We start from the raw sequence: 13,192 nt of genomic DNA on the forward strand, positions 1-13,192 counted from the left end.
CTTAACTGTATCCATCTACTGTTTGATGCTGAGCAGAGAGTGTACAGTGGGTCTTCACAGCTTTTTTTCTGAAAACAGCTCCCTGCTTAATCGAAAAACAACGCTATGAGAGCAGTGAGAGTGAACCCACACAGTAAAGTAAACAATGAGCTGAAACTCACTATACAACTCTGTAAACCCAAGGGGAGCTGCAGATTCAGGTGATAATTCTCTGTAGGTTCATCACTACACACAAGCTCTTTCATATTGTCATTTGATATATTGTTATTTTTAAAATATCAATTATAGTCTAAGTTTTTAGGGACTTTAAGACATTAGTGTGTGATGTGGAACTAGGATACAGCGAGAAAAATGGAGTTAGACGAGCAAGTGGCAACCACCGTGTCTGAATGAGGTAAACTGATATCTGTCATTCAAGGCAAACATGGCCTCAAACGTATCTCAGTGTAGGCCTTAAAATCTCCTCACTGGACCATAACAGGGTTTTTGATCCCACAGGTATCTTAATGATAAAGACAGACAGGGGAAGAAGCAATGCTATGAACCCCATCGGACACACCCAGGTGTAGGCTGCTTGTTATGGAAGACGAAGCCCTAAATTGGGAAAAGCGCTTGGCTAAACAGACAAAGGAAAGAGCGGCAAAATCACAATGCATCAACAGAAAATCAGAGGAAGAAGAGGTCACAGTCTCACCCGTGTTGTTTGATAGACCAGTCATCTCTGGAAAGTGCAGTGTAAAAGTGCCAATGGATTTTTAGTAACACCATTCTGGAGATTGAATAATGATGCAAATTGAAAAAAGAAAGTGGTTTGGTTTGTCTCTGTGCCAAGCTCATTGTTGACACATCATACAAGGAGAAAATTCCACTTGAGCCAGAACCCTGATCTAGTGCCTTTGTCATGAGCTGGGACCAGAAATCCTTGTTGACCCAGCACTAGCAAAGAGTAAGTGCACCACCATGTGGACTGAGCGATGATATCACAGAGTTTGGTGAGGCTCAGTCAATTTTCTTTCAGAGCTCTAGCTATGTTTGGTTTGACTGTTTTCAGTGTGTGATCTCACTTTGATTTGACTTTTTGTGGTTGGATAAATATGTGAGTTTCTTCCTCTTGTTTTTTTTCCCCCCTCTTTGTAATCAAAGGATTTTGAGACACTCTTCCCATATGTGACTGTTTAACATCTACCGTTTTTAACATGTCAACAAGCAGCATGGCTCCACCCAGAGAGAGAGAGAGAGTTAGGGAGAGAGGTTATTTACACAAATTACAGTACCACTGTCACAAACCTAAATTAAGAATGCAATATTTAAGCCGATACCAAGCTCGGAACAAATGAGCCTACCGGGCCATAAGCAAACAGCAGTGAGCTCAACACCACTGAAGTCAACAACAACGCGCACAGACACGGTTATAGGGATCCAGACCCTTTCTATAGCCACTTTCCACAGAGATCCTGCAATAAAAATGGAAAGAACAACGCCAGTATATACCGCAATCCATGGCCTAATATTAATTGATCCAGCACAACAATTTGGCCCATGCAAGGTCCAGCAGCACAGAGTCAAGATGATAAAAGATGCTGTCACACGCACCATAGCTGAGGGGTCACTTGAGGAGAAAGGCGGCGCGCACAGAGATTTGTAGTCTAGGCAAGATTCTGGATGACTCTGAAGTTTTTCAGAGAGTCTGCCGACTGGTTGCAGCCCTGCAGTGCTGTTTAACATTTTCTTCCGTGTTTAACAAACATTATGATCCGACTGTAACTGAGCTCATAGCTGTTTTCCTCCACCTGTTTGTTATCCTGTTCATTGGATCGCCAGTGAACGCTAAGCACAGTTTCACAGAGTCTTCCAGGTGACTCCCATTGTTCTCATATTTTGCGATCCTCTCAGAAAGATGAAAATGAAAACAGTGACAGGATGGTCTCCCTCGAAGCCAAAGGTGCTTATTAGGTCATGCGCTGTCAGTGGGACAGTGTCCGTTTGACATTAGCTTGCTGTTAGCGGTGGTGCTAACCTGTTGTTATCTGCACTGTGGTATAGCTCTTACACACAGTACAGTACACAAAACTTTGGAGCAGAGTGTCAAACATATTATAAACTAGCCAGGCTACTGATAGTCTGTAGATTAATTAAATTACACTTTTCTGTCTTCTGCAGCTTGTTGCCAAGTTACCTCCAGATGAAAACACACAATGGAAGCAGCAGGCTGACCTGTAACTCTGATCTGCTCTGCCTGTTAGGCCCACTTCTTAACCAATTACAATTTTAGAAACGTGATACGCATCTATGTAATCGAATTAGTGTTGTGTCGTTCAAAGAGAGTTTCGTTCATTTGACCTAATCTTGTATGTGACTCAGGAGGAACGGGTTGTCTCAGTGAGTAATTCGTTCATTTTCACGCATGCAATAGTCTTGTCACTGGACTGACATATATCTAATATCTATTTTGATAATTTTGTGACATTTAATAAAGCATAATGTTATTACAGCGCAGTTATGTTGTGCTAAGTTACAGTTTTAACACAGCCACACTTTAACTTTGTCAGTTGTTCTGGGTCTGCTCCACTTCAGAGCCCTGACAGAGTTGTACCAGGAGCTGAATTACCTCAGAGGTCGTCTCCTCTCCAAAGCAAACAGACCCGGACATTAAACCATTAAAACACAGCCACATAGCAACGTTAGCGTTAGCCCTGTGATGTGTTTACAGCTAACAGCTGATCCGGTCCGCCAGAGAACTCAACCTAACTTTACCTTTTTATTTATCTACAGAGGCCTGCTGTTTCACCGCTTCTCACTGGTGAACAACCTGTAGTGTTTGAGATTATTAATAAATTTGTCAAATTTTAATAAGAGTGTGTTTTATTCATCTAGTGTGTTATTACTTCAATATATTCCCTGTAAATCTGATGTTAATATATAGATTTTACTCATGGATAGTCATTAGGCTACTGTATGAATGAGCACTTTAGAGATATAGTGATAGTAATTATAATTCTATGCATATGGCTGGTCTGGTAGTATACTCAGGAAAGATTGTGAAAATGGACAGATTTAGCCGGAGTAGTGGCTTAATCGAATATTGACAACATATTTCTGTGGTTTTTACATGGTTTGAATTTGGTTGTGGCTCCATGGGGCTTTATAGAACCATGATAGAGAAAGATCAAGAGGTGAATTTGTGCATTATACTTTGTCAATTAGAGCAAGCCAGGCAGCCTTCTGTGTTTTTTGTTAAATCGCCCACTAGAGGGCTGCAGCGCCGCAATAACCAGCCTAGTTAAAATGAACGAAATGACACAAAAAAAAGATTAGTTCATTTTGATGAACGATATTTGGTGATTCGAGTCTTTCAAAAGAGTGACTTTTCCCATCACTAAAACAAATCGGAGACCTCTTTTTGTCCCAATATCTGCTCTCCATCACACCTCAGGGTCAGAGGTTACCCTCTTAAAGTGACAGAGCCTAATATAACAACACTTATATGCTGCTAAGCACATTTTAACTCATTACGTTACATAATACATACCTTATAGCATTTTATGCATATTCCCCTCGCCAGGGGAGTCACTGGGTTGACCACTAATTTTATTAGGGTGGACCTTAAGAAAAACTTGTTGCTGGTTCTAATAGAAAGGTGTCAGAACACAGTGCATACACAGTGGAGTCCATGCCTCCAGGTTAGGGTTGTTTTGCCTGCAAAAGGGAGACCTACATTATCACATTATGACTTTTTTTTTTTTAAACCGGAAAACATACTTACACTTATGAAGCAGCAAGCCAGGGTCCACCAGTTGTGTTAAAGGAAAAACAAACGAACAGACCAACTCTCTTAAAAGATATCTTTACTTAATGCACATAATTGCAGCAGTTTTTCCCTCAGTTTTACATAACTTATATTGAAAGTAAATCTTAATCACAAAACACCTAATACATAAACGATGAGGGTGAAAACAAAAAGGCCATCTGTCTTTTATACACCATCTACTATACAATATGTATGAGCCCTCTTTGTATAAATTACATCAAAAATGGACCAAAAGAAGTTAATATTGACATCACTTCCTAATTTGACATCACTCTTTAAAATCTTTGCGATGTAAATATTGTAACCTCTCCTATTGACAATAATTACAGAGCTCAGCAAGCATCTATCAGTCTCTTCTATAGTCCTATAAAGCGCCATTTTAGACAACTCAGGAAAAAATACAAAAAAAATATTTCGCCCTTCAATAAACCAGGGATATAACTCAATAGTACGAAAAAAGCTTATACTTTCATCAACTCGCAGCTGTAACAAATCCTCTGCATCTGAAATGAGGATATTATTCCTATTTTTCATGATAATCCATTTAATCTCTCCATTTTGTAATTAACACTACCCAGACAACAGTTTTTATAAAATGACATCAACTTCTACAAAATGCTTATTTTTGACATATTATGGTACTTTTTGAAGTAGCAGATGATCTAATTTAGGCTCTCTGAATTCAGAATCCTTTTACCAGCCTCTGATAAACATTTCCATTCTCACAATATTATTTTTAGTGTCCTGTAGTAAACCAGCTTAGTCCATGTTATGCAACCTACAGACATTATGGAAATAAAATGTCTCACAGTCAACAGTATTATGATGTTACTGCTAACAAGAGTAAGTAACTAAAAAAAACACAGGTGAAATAAAGATTCCTGGGCCAACTGAACAGCAATATCCGCTTCGTCCAGAACACTAAAAAAGTTGTGAATTCACTATCTGGTACTCAGTGATTTAAACAGAAGAAGCAAACATTCCAATGAAAAACACCCAAAAAAATCCTTTTGGAGATATTGTGACTTTAAATAAATAGAAATGAAAGTAAAACTTTAAACCAAGTTTTTATAAAATCCAACTAATAATATCAGTTTTTACAAACTAGATCCAGTATCGACAGAAAGCCTCTGTCTGGACAGCAATGACATTATCACATCTGGCTACAGTGATCTGGCTGTTCTGAGGTTCGATTTCACTTCTTTTCCAATGTCGGCATCTTCAACGCCAGATTTAGAAACATCTTGCAGAAAGCGAGTGAGAAAGAAGATGAGGACAGGTTTCAATAAATAACACTCACAGAAGCTGCAAATCAGCCATATTCAGGTGAACCGAAGAAATGTAAACAGGAAAGCAGCTTTGCTTTGAAATTTCAGGGGTTATATGTGGCTCTGGTACTAAATGTTAGTATTAGTTACATGTTAGTAGGGGCTAAACAATTAAAATACCCTATTATATCTTAATATATTAATAGACTGCATTAAACCAAACTTTAAACAAAGTTTCTGGACTTAAAAAATTTCTCCTGTTATCACTTTGATGTTTGACATACTAGAGATGTCCCGAGCAGGTCCTAAGAATTAGTTATCTGGGCCAATCAAAATCCTTTCCTGTACTCTGCTGTTCTATCCCAGCCTGCTCACAACTCCAACAGAGTGATTCATTTTCTCATTAAAATGACCTAGCTGATCGCATCACATCAATTTCAGGAGTAGTATTGTCCTGTTAAACTCTACTGAAGTCATTTCAATATTTTCAGTTTAAAAACACAATCATTTTGAACTTTCAGTTTTTGGATCAAGCAGCTCATAAAAAATATGGTGTGTCAAATGTAGTGTTCTACAGCTGTTCATTGTGTCAGATTCAGTCCGATCAACATTTAAGTAAATAAAAAATCGTATCGAAGTCGGTATCTGCAGATTCCCAATTAAAGAAAAAACTTTATTGGAACATCCCTAGTGTGTACACTAAGGCTGGGTGTCGCACTTCAATACTTTTGTGGTACTGGCGTTTAGAAAGCTGGCATAGAATGACTGGTCGGATTTTTTGTTTTATTTACTTAGTATTTTCAAATTTAAATTACAATTTTGCTGCTTTTAGACAACATTTTGTTTTGGCAAATGTTGGCTTCTCTATGAATAAAAGGTTTTGTAAAAAAACATGTTTACATTCCTAAAGTAAAGTACTGATCATATCAGTATCGCCACATTTCACACCAGCTCTAATGTACAGTGATATGGGGGATGGTTTTCAATCAGTACACGTTTGTAACAGAAGCAGAAGCCAGTTGAACACTTGAAGACATTCTTTCTTGTGATTGTGGATAAAAAAATATCAACTGTTGAACCCATTATCACACGTTTCGTTAGAGGAGGAAACTAAATAAAAAACACACAATATTTAACTGTTTCAGTTGGGAACCCAAAATCCTAAAGTCCAACGTTGGGTTATTCAGGGGTCCAAGCCTGTGGTTCGGATGACTCTGTTCCAGGGGAAAACCTCCTGACTCTTGCAGGAGCTGAAGGTCCATGGAGGTTGATGTTAATGTGTTAAAGGGGCTGGTTGTTGTGTGTCATTCCAAGTCCTGCCTGAAGCCTCTGCAGTTCCTACTAGCCCAGCCTCAAGTAAACTGATACTCCTCACAGTACTCTGTGTCCTCAGGCGCATACTGGTTATCTACGGCTGTGTACTGCTCATCTGCGGTGCCGTACTGGTCGTCCCCGGGTGCGTACTGCTCATTGGCGGCACTGTATTGTTTGTCTCCACTGGTGTACTGGTTGTTGCCCTCGCACGAATTTTCTGCTGCGTCTTGGTTCTCTGCAGTGTTCATGCCCGATTTCTTCACTCTAAAATAAGAAAATATTTAGATTATTTTATGTTTTTCTGGGGACAGATCACTTTGTTTTTCAACACTACTGGCTGGTTAGGTCAAAACAAAGTAACTCCACCCCCACCCCCATACAGAACTTTGCTAACAATTCAATCTGATTATCATACCAGAAAGTTAAAAGGTTATTTTAGGGATCCTTTCCATAATGTTATCAGACACTTGTAATAACAATCTGAGCCTGTCCGTGGCAAAAACAAGCGCTTCAGTGGATGGACTTTGACCGGGCGCAATTGCCCGCAAGGACAACAGCCCTGTCACGTTGCTCCCGACTGCAGTGTGCTCACTCAATACTGGACCAATTTTAAAACAAGTTGTCCCCATTAGTCAAACACAAAAACATGGGAAGATAGGTTGAAAAATACCAAAGTTACCATTTAAAGAAAACTTTAAATGGAGATGTGTGTGCTTACTGGTTCTTATGTTTGGCACCACTGATATGAGACTGGTACTGCTCCACAGAGTTTAGTTCAATGTTGCAGACTGTGCACGGGTAGCCCTTTAGTGTGGAAGCTGCAGACACACAGAAAAGGAGAGAAGTTATTTTTCTTTAAGCCTGTAAGACTGAATCTGCCCAAAAAGGAAGAGAAAGATTTGAGAATTATTGCATAATTAGTGAGGTGAAGGGAGTAGTGCCTTAAAATTGGCAGCTCTGCAAACAGAGTTTCAAACTGAGTTCCTGGTTCTGTGCTCTGACCTGGTGCTGTGGAGGGACCATACGTCTCCATCAGTTTCAGCTTGGTCACCTGTTTTCTATGCTTTTTGCCCACATAGTGCTGCTGGGCCATGAGCGGGTTGTTGAAGGAGGCCTGGCAGATGGAGCAGAAACGGTCCGGGTTGTTGTTGTCGTCAGTCACCGGCACACTGCTCAAATCATCTGCAGGTTTCTTCTTCAGCTGAGCTGTTGGTGGTGTTTGGGAGGCTGCTGCTGAAGGGGAGGAAAAGAGGAGAGAGGGAAGAATAAAAACAATTACACAAATGTTATTATTGTGCCTTAGTAATAAAACATACATAAGGAAAACATGTAAATAATACATTCACATAGGAAATAAGATAAAAGCAATGTGTTAGGTTAACATGTGGAGGTTATGAATGAAATAATAAAGAAAAAAACAAACAAACAAAAAAAAAAAAACTTACATACCTGGGATCTGGGGACCTACAGTTTTCAGCCTCAGGTTCTTGGCGTGAACTTTGCCGTTGTAGTGAGACTCGGCCACCACAGGAGAGGAGAAGGCCATGTTACATACATGACACTCCTTCAACCGGTCGGTGTCTCCATTGTTACAGTCCTGCAAACACACACCCAGCAACATAAATCATTTATGGCTACAAGAGGTATCATTTCTCTTTAATAAATAAACTGTATGTTATCTGTTTTCCTATAGGTTTACTAAAACTAAGAGCCTAAAACTGGCTTTTCGCTAACATTTTAGATGTTTAAGGCAATCAAAACATTTTTTACGCAAGGTTCCAGAGTTCAATCTGACTGGACTGTGTGGGTAGTGAAACCAGGTGTGACCGCAGCCTCAATGTATTTTTGGATAGGCTATGACATTTTAGTTTAAGTTTGCTCGATCTTAATGCAGGCTGGTGAGTGGGCTTCATATAAATGGCAGGAGTGGGCGCATTCATGGTCTAAATATCCACAGGCTTCCAGGAGAAAGATTGAAGACATCCTGGAAGATCCAACTACTCAGTTTGCTCAAGATCAAAAAGTACTATTACTTTAAATTCATAGTTGGCAAATGAATAGAGACTTGGAGCATTAGTTCAGTTGGGATTACAAAAAGAAACTGTTGGTTTGGGTGATTTAAGTTGTTTGGGGTTGGCTTGCATTAACTGTTAAAACTGAGCACGTTTTACTCACACTGTCAGATGAGGCCGTCTTCAACTTTTTAAATGCTGGTTCCTTTTCATTTTGGAAGGAAAGATAACGCCGCACTTTGTTGGCATGTTTCTTGCTCTGAAAAGACAAGGAAAAACTGTTCATCACAACACGAACAACAATCAACACACCAACCCATTGCATTAAACTTATTTCCATATGTACAGAAGAAAAGTTTATTTCTGAGTGGTTACTCAGGAAAAAGCAGCTTCTGCATTTTGATGGCTGGTAGGTTGCTTTTGAATGACTTTGGCAAGTTGACAATACATTTGTATTATGTCCCAAACAAAAAAAACACACCATCATACTTAATCTGACCATTTTAGTAATCTATTAATAGTTTAAATCACCCATCTGCCAGTAATTTACGACTATATCTACTCTAAACGTCAACTCTGTTATGGTTACAACTTCTCAAATTTAAAGATGACTCTTCTAACTTGTGATGCAAATTTTTATTTAATTTCTTTGTTGCCAACATTTTCCAAACTGATAAGGTGAGGTATCAACACAAAGTAGAATTTTAGTACCAGCACCAAAAATGTGTATCATATCAGCAATAACAAAAAGAATAAAAATTATACCCAGCCCTAGTACTCAAACTAAGTACACAGCTGAAAATGTTTTCACATGGACCTGGAGTGAACCTGGAGTTCCCAGGATGTATATGTAAAGATCTTTGTCCACACTGAAATGCCTAAACAACAGGAAAAAGTTTAATTTCTTCTTCATCAACCTGTTTTCAAACAGCAAAAAACAAACATACATCACAGCCAAAATCTGGTCAGCAGAGTGGCTAAAAGTGTGGCTACTGTCTCAGCTGGTTAATCCTCCGCTCTGTCCCCTTATGCTCTCTGTGTTTTTCAACAGCCAAAACTCACAATTATATAGTTTTCATTTACATATTTTTCTGTTTCTGTTGTCAGACAACTTGAGATTAAAGTAGTGTATGTATATAAAATATGATTTAAAGATTGTGAATCATAAATACTACCTACCAAATCAGCCTAATGTAGAAAAGCTCTCAAAGTAATATAAACCCATTAACGTGATGTAAAGTGCATTAAAAAAAAAAAAAAAAAAAAAATCCATTGCTTCTAGCTACACTGAAACAGCAGCAGCAGACTGTGGGCTCACTGACCTGATAATGAGTCAACTTCTGAGACTCGGAAATTAGGACAGCACTGCAGACTTTACACTGGGAGTCAGAAAACAGGTCGCCGTGCTCCTTTATCATCTTATTTACTGCAGGGGGAAGAGAGAATCAGGAGATTTCAAATCAGGTTACATCTTCTGGGAAAATGTAATTATAACACAACGTGAAAAACTATGTGGCAAAGGTTCAAACTACATTTCTGCTGAACAACTCAATTTGTTATGGGAATCTGACAGCTCAGTAGCGTCCAAATTCAGTGGCCCTGAAATCCTCTGTATTAGGTTTATTTTACAGAGTCTTTGAAAACAAGTCGCTCTTAAACAGCTTTCTTTTGCATTGTGAGTAATTCAAGCCTGGTTAATGGAAGACAACCCCCTTTGTGCACGTTTACAGTACATGCAAGTATGCTGGCAAACACCTATGCAAAAATCTGTGAACTCCATGCATGTTTTAGGCCCAACTGGTGGCATATTAGACATGATTAGGCCAGGTATTAATTCAGGGGATTGGATTTGGTTTGACGTGATTTAGTCATTATGTCTTTTACTTGGTTGGTTTGGATGAGCACTATTTAATTTAGCTTTTTAAGACATGGAATATGTAACATCACTAGCTGGCCTGTAAAGTACACTCTCACAGCCCAACAGACCCCTTCACTCGCCTTTATTCATAAAGCACCACCTCATAGCTGAATCCCTCTTTCCACACTCACAGACTTGGGGACTTTGAGGCATGTGCCCTGTATGTCCATGGGGGCTTAGGGCTGTTCCACTATCAAATTTTCAAGTGCACGAGGACTCTCTCGCAGACTTTCTGAGCCCTTTACGCACAGGGCACAAGTCTTTGCAGACTTTTCCTGAGGGAATAATCCACAGATTATAGCTTTGTGATGTTAAATGTGGGGTTCCCAGAGGAAGCAGGCGTTTAAGAAAATGGTAAACAAACATGAAAGGAGCAACTACAAGAAAAAAAAAAAAAAAAAGTTGACAGGTAAATTGATTATTTGAAAATGACCTATTGTCCACTCTTTAAGGCCTCGGCCATGAAGAAAGTAAAAAATACAAAGTCCAAAACACACACAACTTTACAATGTTTTGGCATAGTCAAAGTAACGCAATATATGGCACAGTACTGTCCCTTTATACCATTTCAGTCCCTTGCAGCCTCTTGCAATTAAGCACTTACCAGGTGACGTCAATTAAGTCTGTGAGGGTTCAGGGCTTAGGGTTTAGGGTGGAGATTGGGATTGAGCCCATTTTACCAAGTGTGCCTGACATTACCAAGGCTAATTAACTATTTCTTTCTACCTGTGACTATTGCAAGTGCTGCCAAAACTGAAACCAATTCAAACATATCTGAGAAGCACCCTGGGACAGGAGAGACTGTCTGGGCCAGCTAACTAAACTGAAAATAAACGCACACAGTCTGGACTTAAAGACGGTGGTATGGGACTTTGTTTCACCAAAAGATGTCTGTATGTAGACTTGCCTGCAAGCCTGTAAGAAAGTAAATACTATTGCCCAATTATTACCAAGATGAACATGTATTCACAATTGAAACTTCAATGGAAACTTGAACATCTGACAATAAACACTTTGATTTGAAATTTGAATTGTTATCTTTGCTGCTCTGTTGGAAAAACTGAACTAAAAATATTATGGCCTTAAAAGAAAAGGCTTGCTCCATCTATCTTCACAGTACAGTTGCCTAACAATCCGAGTTGAGTGAGCATGTGAGCTTTTTACAATAATTTGTATGAAATCCTGCTCTCTACCACAAAGAATGACTCAAATATACTGAGTACCCTGGACAGCTCCTTCAGTCATGGTCATCACAGGATCAGCAAATTAACAGCAGTTGGGACATTTTATCATTTGTAATGTTCAAAAGCTTCAGCTGGTAGTACTCAATAAAATGAAGTCCATAATACGTGTCTGTTTAATTTCATTGTGATGATAAGAAGCCTCCTATCCCCCCCGTCTATTTATCTATCAATCTATTGTTGTGTTTATTATGCTATTTCCTCTAGGCTATTTGTCTATTGATATAGTAGGTACCAGCAAGATTTGAGAGCATGTCTGTTCATGAGTGCACTTTCTGATATTGTTTTGATGTACATTCAGTATACATAAATCTACATTCATTCCATGGAAATATGAATGAATGTTTTGTAATGGTTGCCTTATTTTAAGATGTGATTGTATGTGTAGTAGGTGATTGGTGTAGACAAACAAATCACCTCCTACAAAAGAATGGCTTCTCACTATGTAACACCATTTGCCTGATGAAGGTCTAGTACTGAAACAGTGTCAATATATATATTTTTTGGCAAGTTAGACAGTGTGCGGGAGTTTTCTTTGCTAAGAGGCCTCCTATTCCTGTGCTGCAGGAAAGGGGCCCACTCAGGGTTAGGGTATATCAGTAATCTAACAACAACTTGGGGAACACACTTTTATTAGATCCTTTCACTTACTAGGGCTGTTTCTGAGGGATTCTCATAAGATATGAGTTTATGATAACCTAGCAGGTAGTGGCATCCACTATTCATTCTGTTTAACTACCTAACAACAGTCTGATAAACTCTGAGAAATAGAGTGGCCTTAAGATTAGACATTAAGATATAAGTATCTCATCTCTAAGGCCACAGACACAGTACTTGCTGCTGACAATGCATATTTTGTCATTTGTTTTGGTGCAGAATGGAAGTTACACAAAAGGGACAAAAGTATGTAAACAGGGGATTTATGCTATAACCCTTTAGCAACGGTAGTCCACTCAAACAAAGTTGACAACCCAACCGAGAGGTAACTAGAACCACTATAAAAGATATCATATAGAAGACACATTTGCTCAGAAATGACATTCGGACAACTCATACAAACTTCAGATAAGTTATAATACTGTCCATGTAAAAGTAACGTGTCTTGTATGTGTTGCTATTACATTAAGTAACGTTTCAATCGCACCACAAGGATTATAACGTCAGCAAAGTGCGAGACGCATATGGCCTAAAAAAAACATGCGTGTCTGCTGAACCAAAGTTGCCCTCCCACCCCCCGACCTCCACTTGTTCACGGGCAGAGAAATGGATTCACTATCATTCTGCAGAAACACTGGATGCAGACATGCTCTTGTCGACCTTGGAGCCGAAACGGCTACAGCTAGTTTAGCAAAGCTGCTCCGACACAGTGCAATGCCGGCTAACGTTAGCTAGCAGGAAGCTAACGGCAACACTGGCCTTTTCAGCTCGACTAACCCTGCTCGTGACTGAGTGCACCGACGCAGTGTTATCTTAAAATAAATTAATAAATTTAGTACAGAAACAAGCCATACCCTCAGCCGGCCCCGAAGGTAAGAAAGGAAAATCCTCCGTCTGCATCGCGACGGCCATGATTTCTATTACAACCAGAGGAGTCCTGATACGCATGCGCAGGTGACAGGCAGCCAGAGGGG

At 39.3% G+C, this 13,192-nt stretch overlaps 1 protein-coding gene across 3 annotated transcripts; it reads right to left on the minus strand.

The window, feature by feature from the left end:
- Nucleotides 1-5,722: 5,722 nt before the first annotated feature.
- Nucleotides 5,723-13,192, minus strand: znf346 (zinc finger protein 346). 3 transcript variants are annotated; one of them, XM_046040861.1, is made up of 7 exons: nucleotides 13,073-13,192; nucleotides 9,725-9,828; nucleotides 8,566-8,661; nucleotides 7,840-7,987; nucleotides 7,393-7,620; nucleotides 7,109-7,208; nucleotides 5,723-6,654 (listed from the first exon to the last, which is right to left on the minus strand). In XM_046040861.1, the coding sequence occupies exons 1-7, from the start codon at nucleotides 13,164-13,166 to the stop codon at nucleotides 6,429-6,431; spliced, it is 996 nt and encodes a 331-aa protein (XP_045896817.1). In that variant the 5' UTR covers nucleotides 13,167-13,192; the 3' UTR covers nucleotides 5,723-6,428. The 3 variants fall into 3 exon arrangements, with proteins under 3 accessions (XP_045896817.1, XP_045896816.1, XP_045896818.1); XM_046040860.1 differs by having other exon boundaries at nucleotides 7,393-7,623; XM_046040862.1 differs by lacking the exon at nucleotides 13,073-13,192 and adding an exon at nucleotides 10,401-10,578 and having other exon boundaries at nucleotides 7,393-7,623.

This window comes from Micropterus dolomieu, linkage group LG23, assembly GCF_021292245.1.
Source record: "Micropterus dolomieu isolate WLL.071019.BEF.003 ecotype Adirondacks linkage group LG23, ASM2129224v1, whole genome shotgun sequence".
NCBI lineage: Eukaryota > Metazoa > Chordata > Actinopteri > Centrarchiformes > Centrarchidae > Micropterus > Micropterus dolomieu.

Excerpts from the sequence above, each read along its gene's own strand:
- znf346 (XM_046040860.1), bottom strand. The coding sequence starts at position 13,166 with ATGCGTATCAGGACTCCTCTGGTTGTAATAGAAATCATGGCCGTCGCG. Across the intron at positions 7,988-8,565 it reads AGACGGCCTCATCTGACAGT|GACTGTAACAATGGAGACAC; the intron begins GTGAGTAAAACG and ends GTGTGTTTGCAG. Across the intron at positions 7,209-7,392 it reads TGGTCCCTCCACAGCACCAG|CTTCCACACTAAAGGGCTAC; the intron begins GTCAGAGCACAG and ends GTGTGTCTGCAG.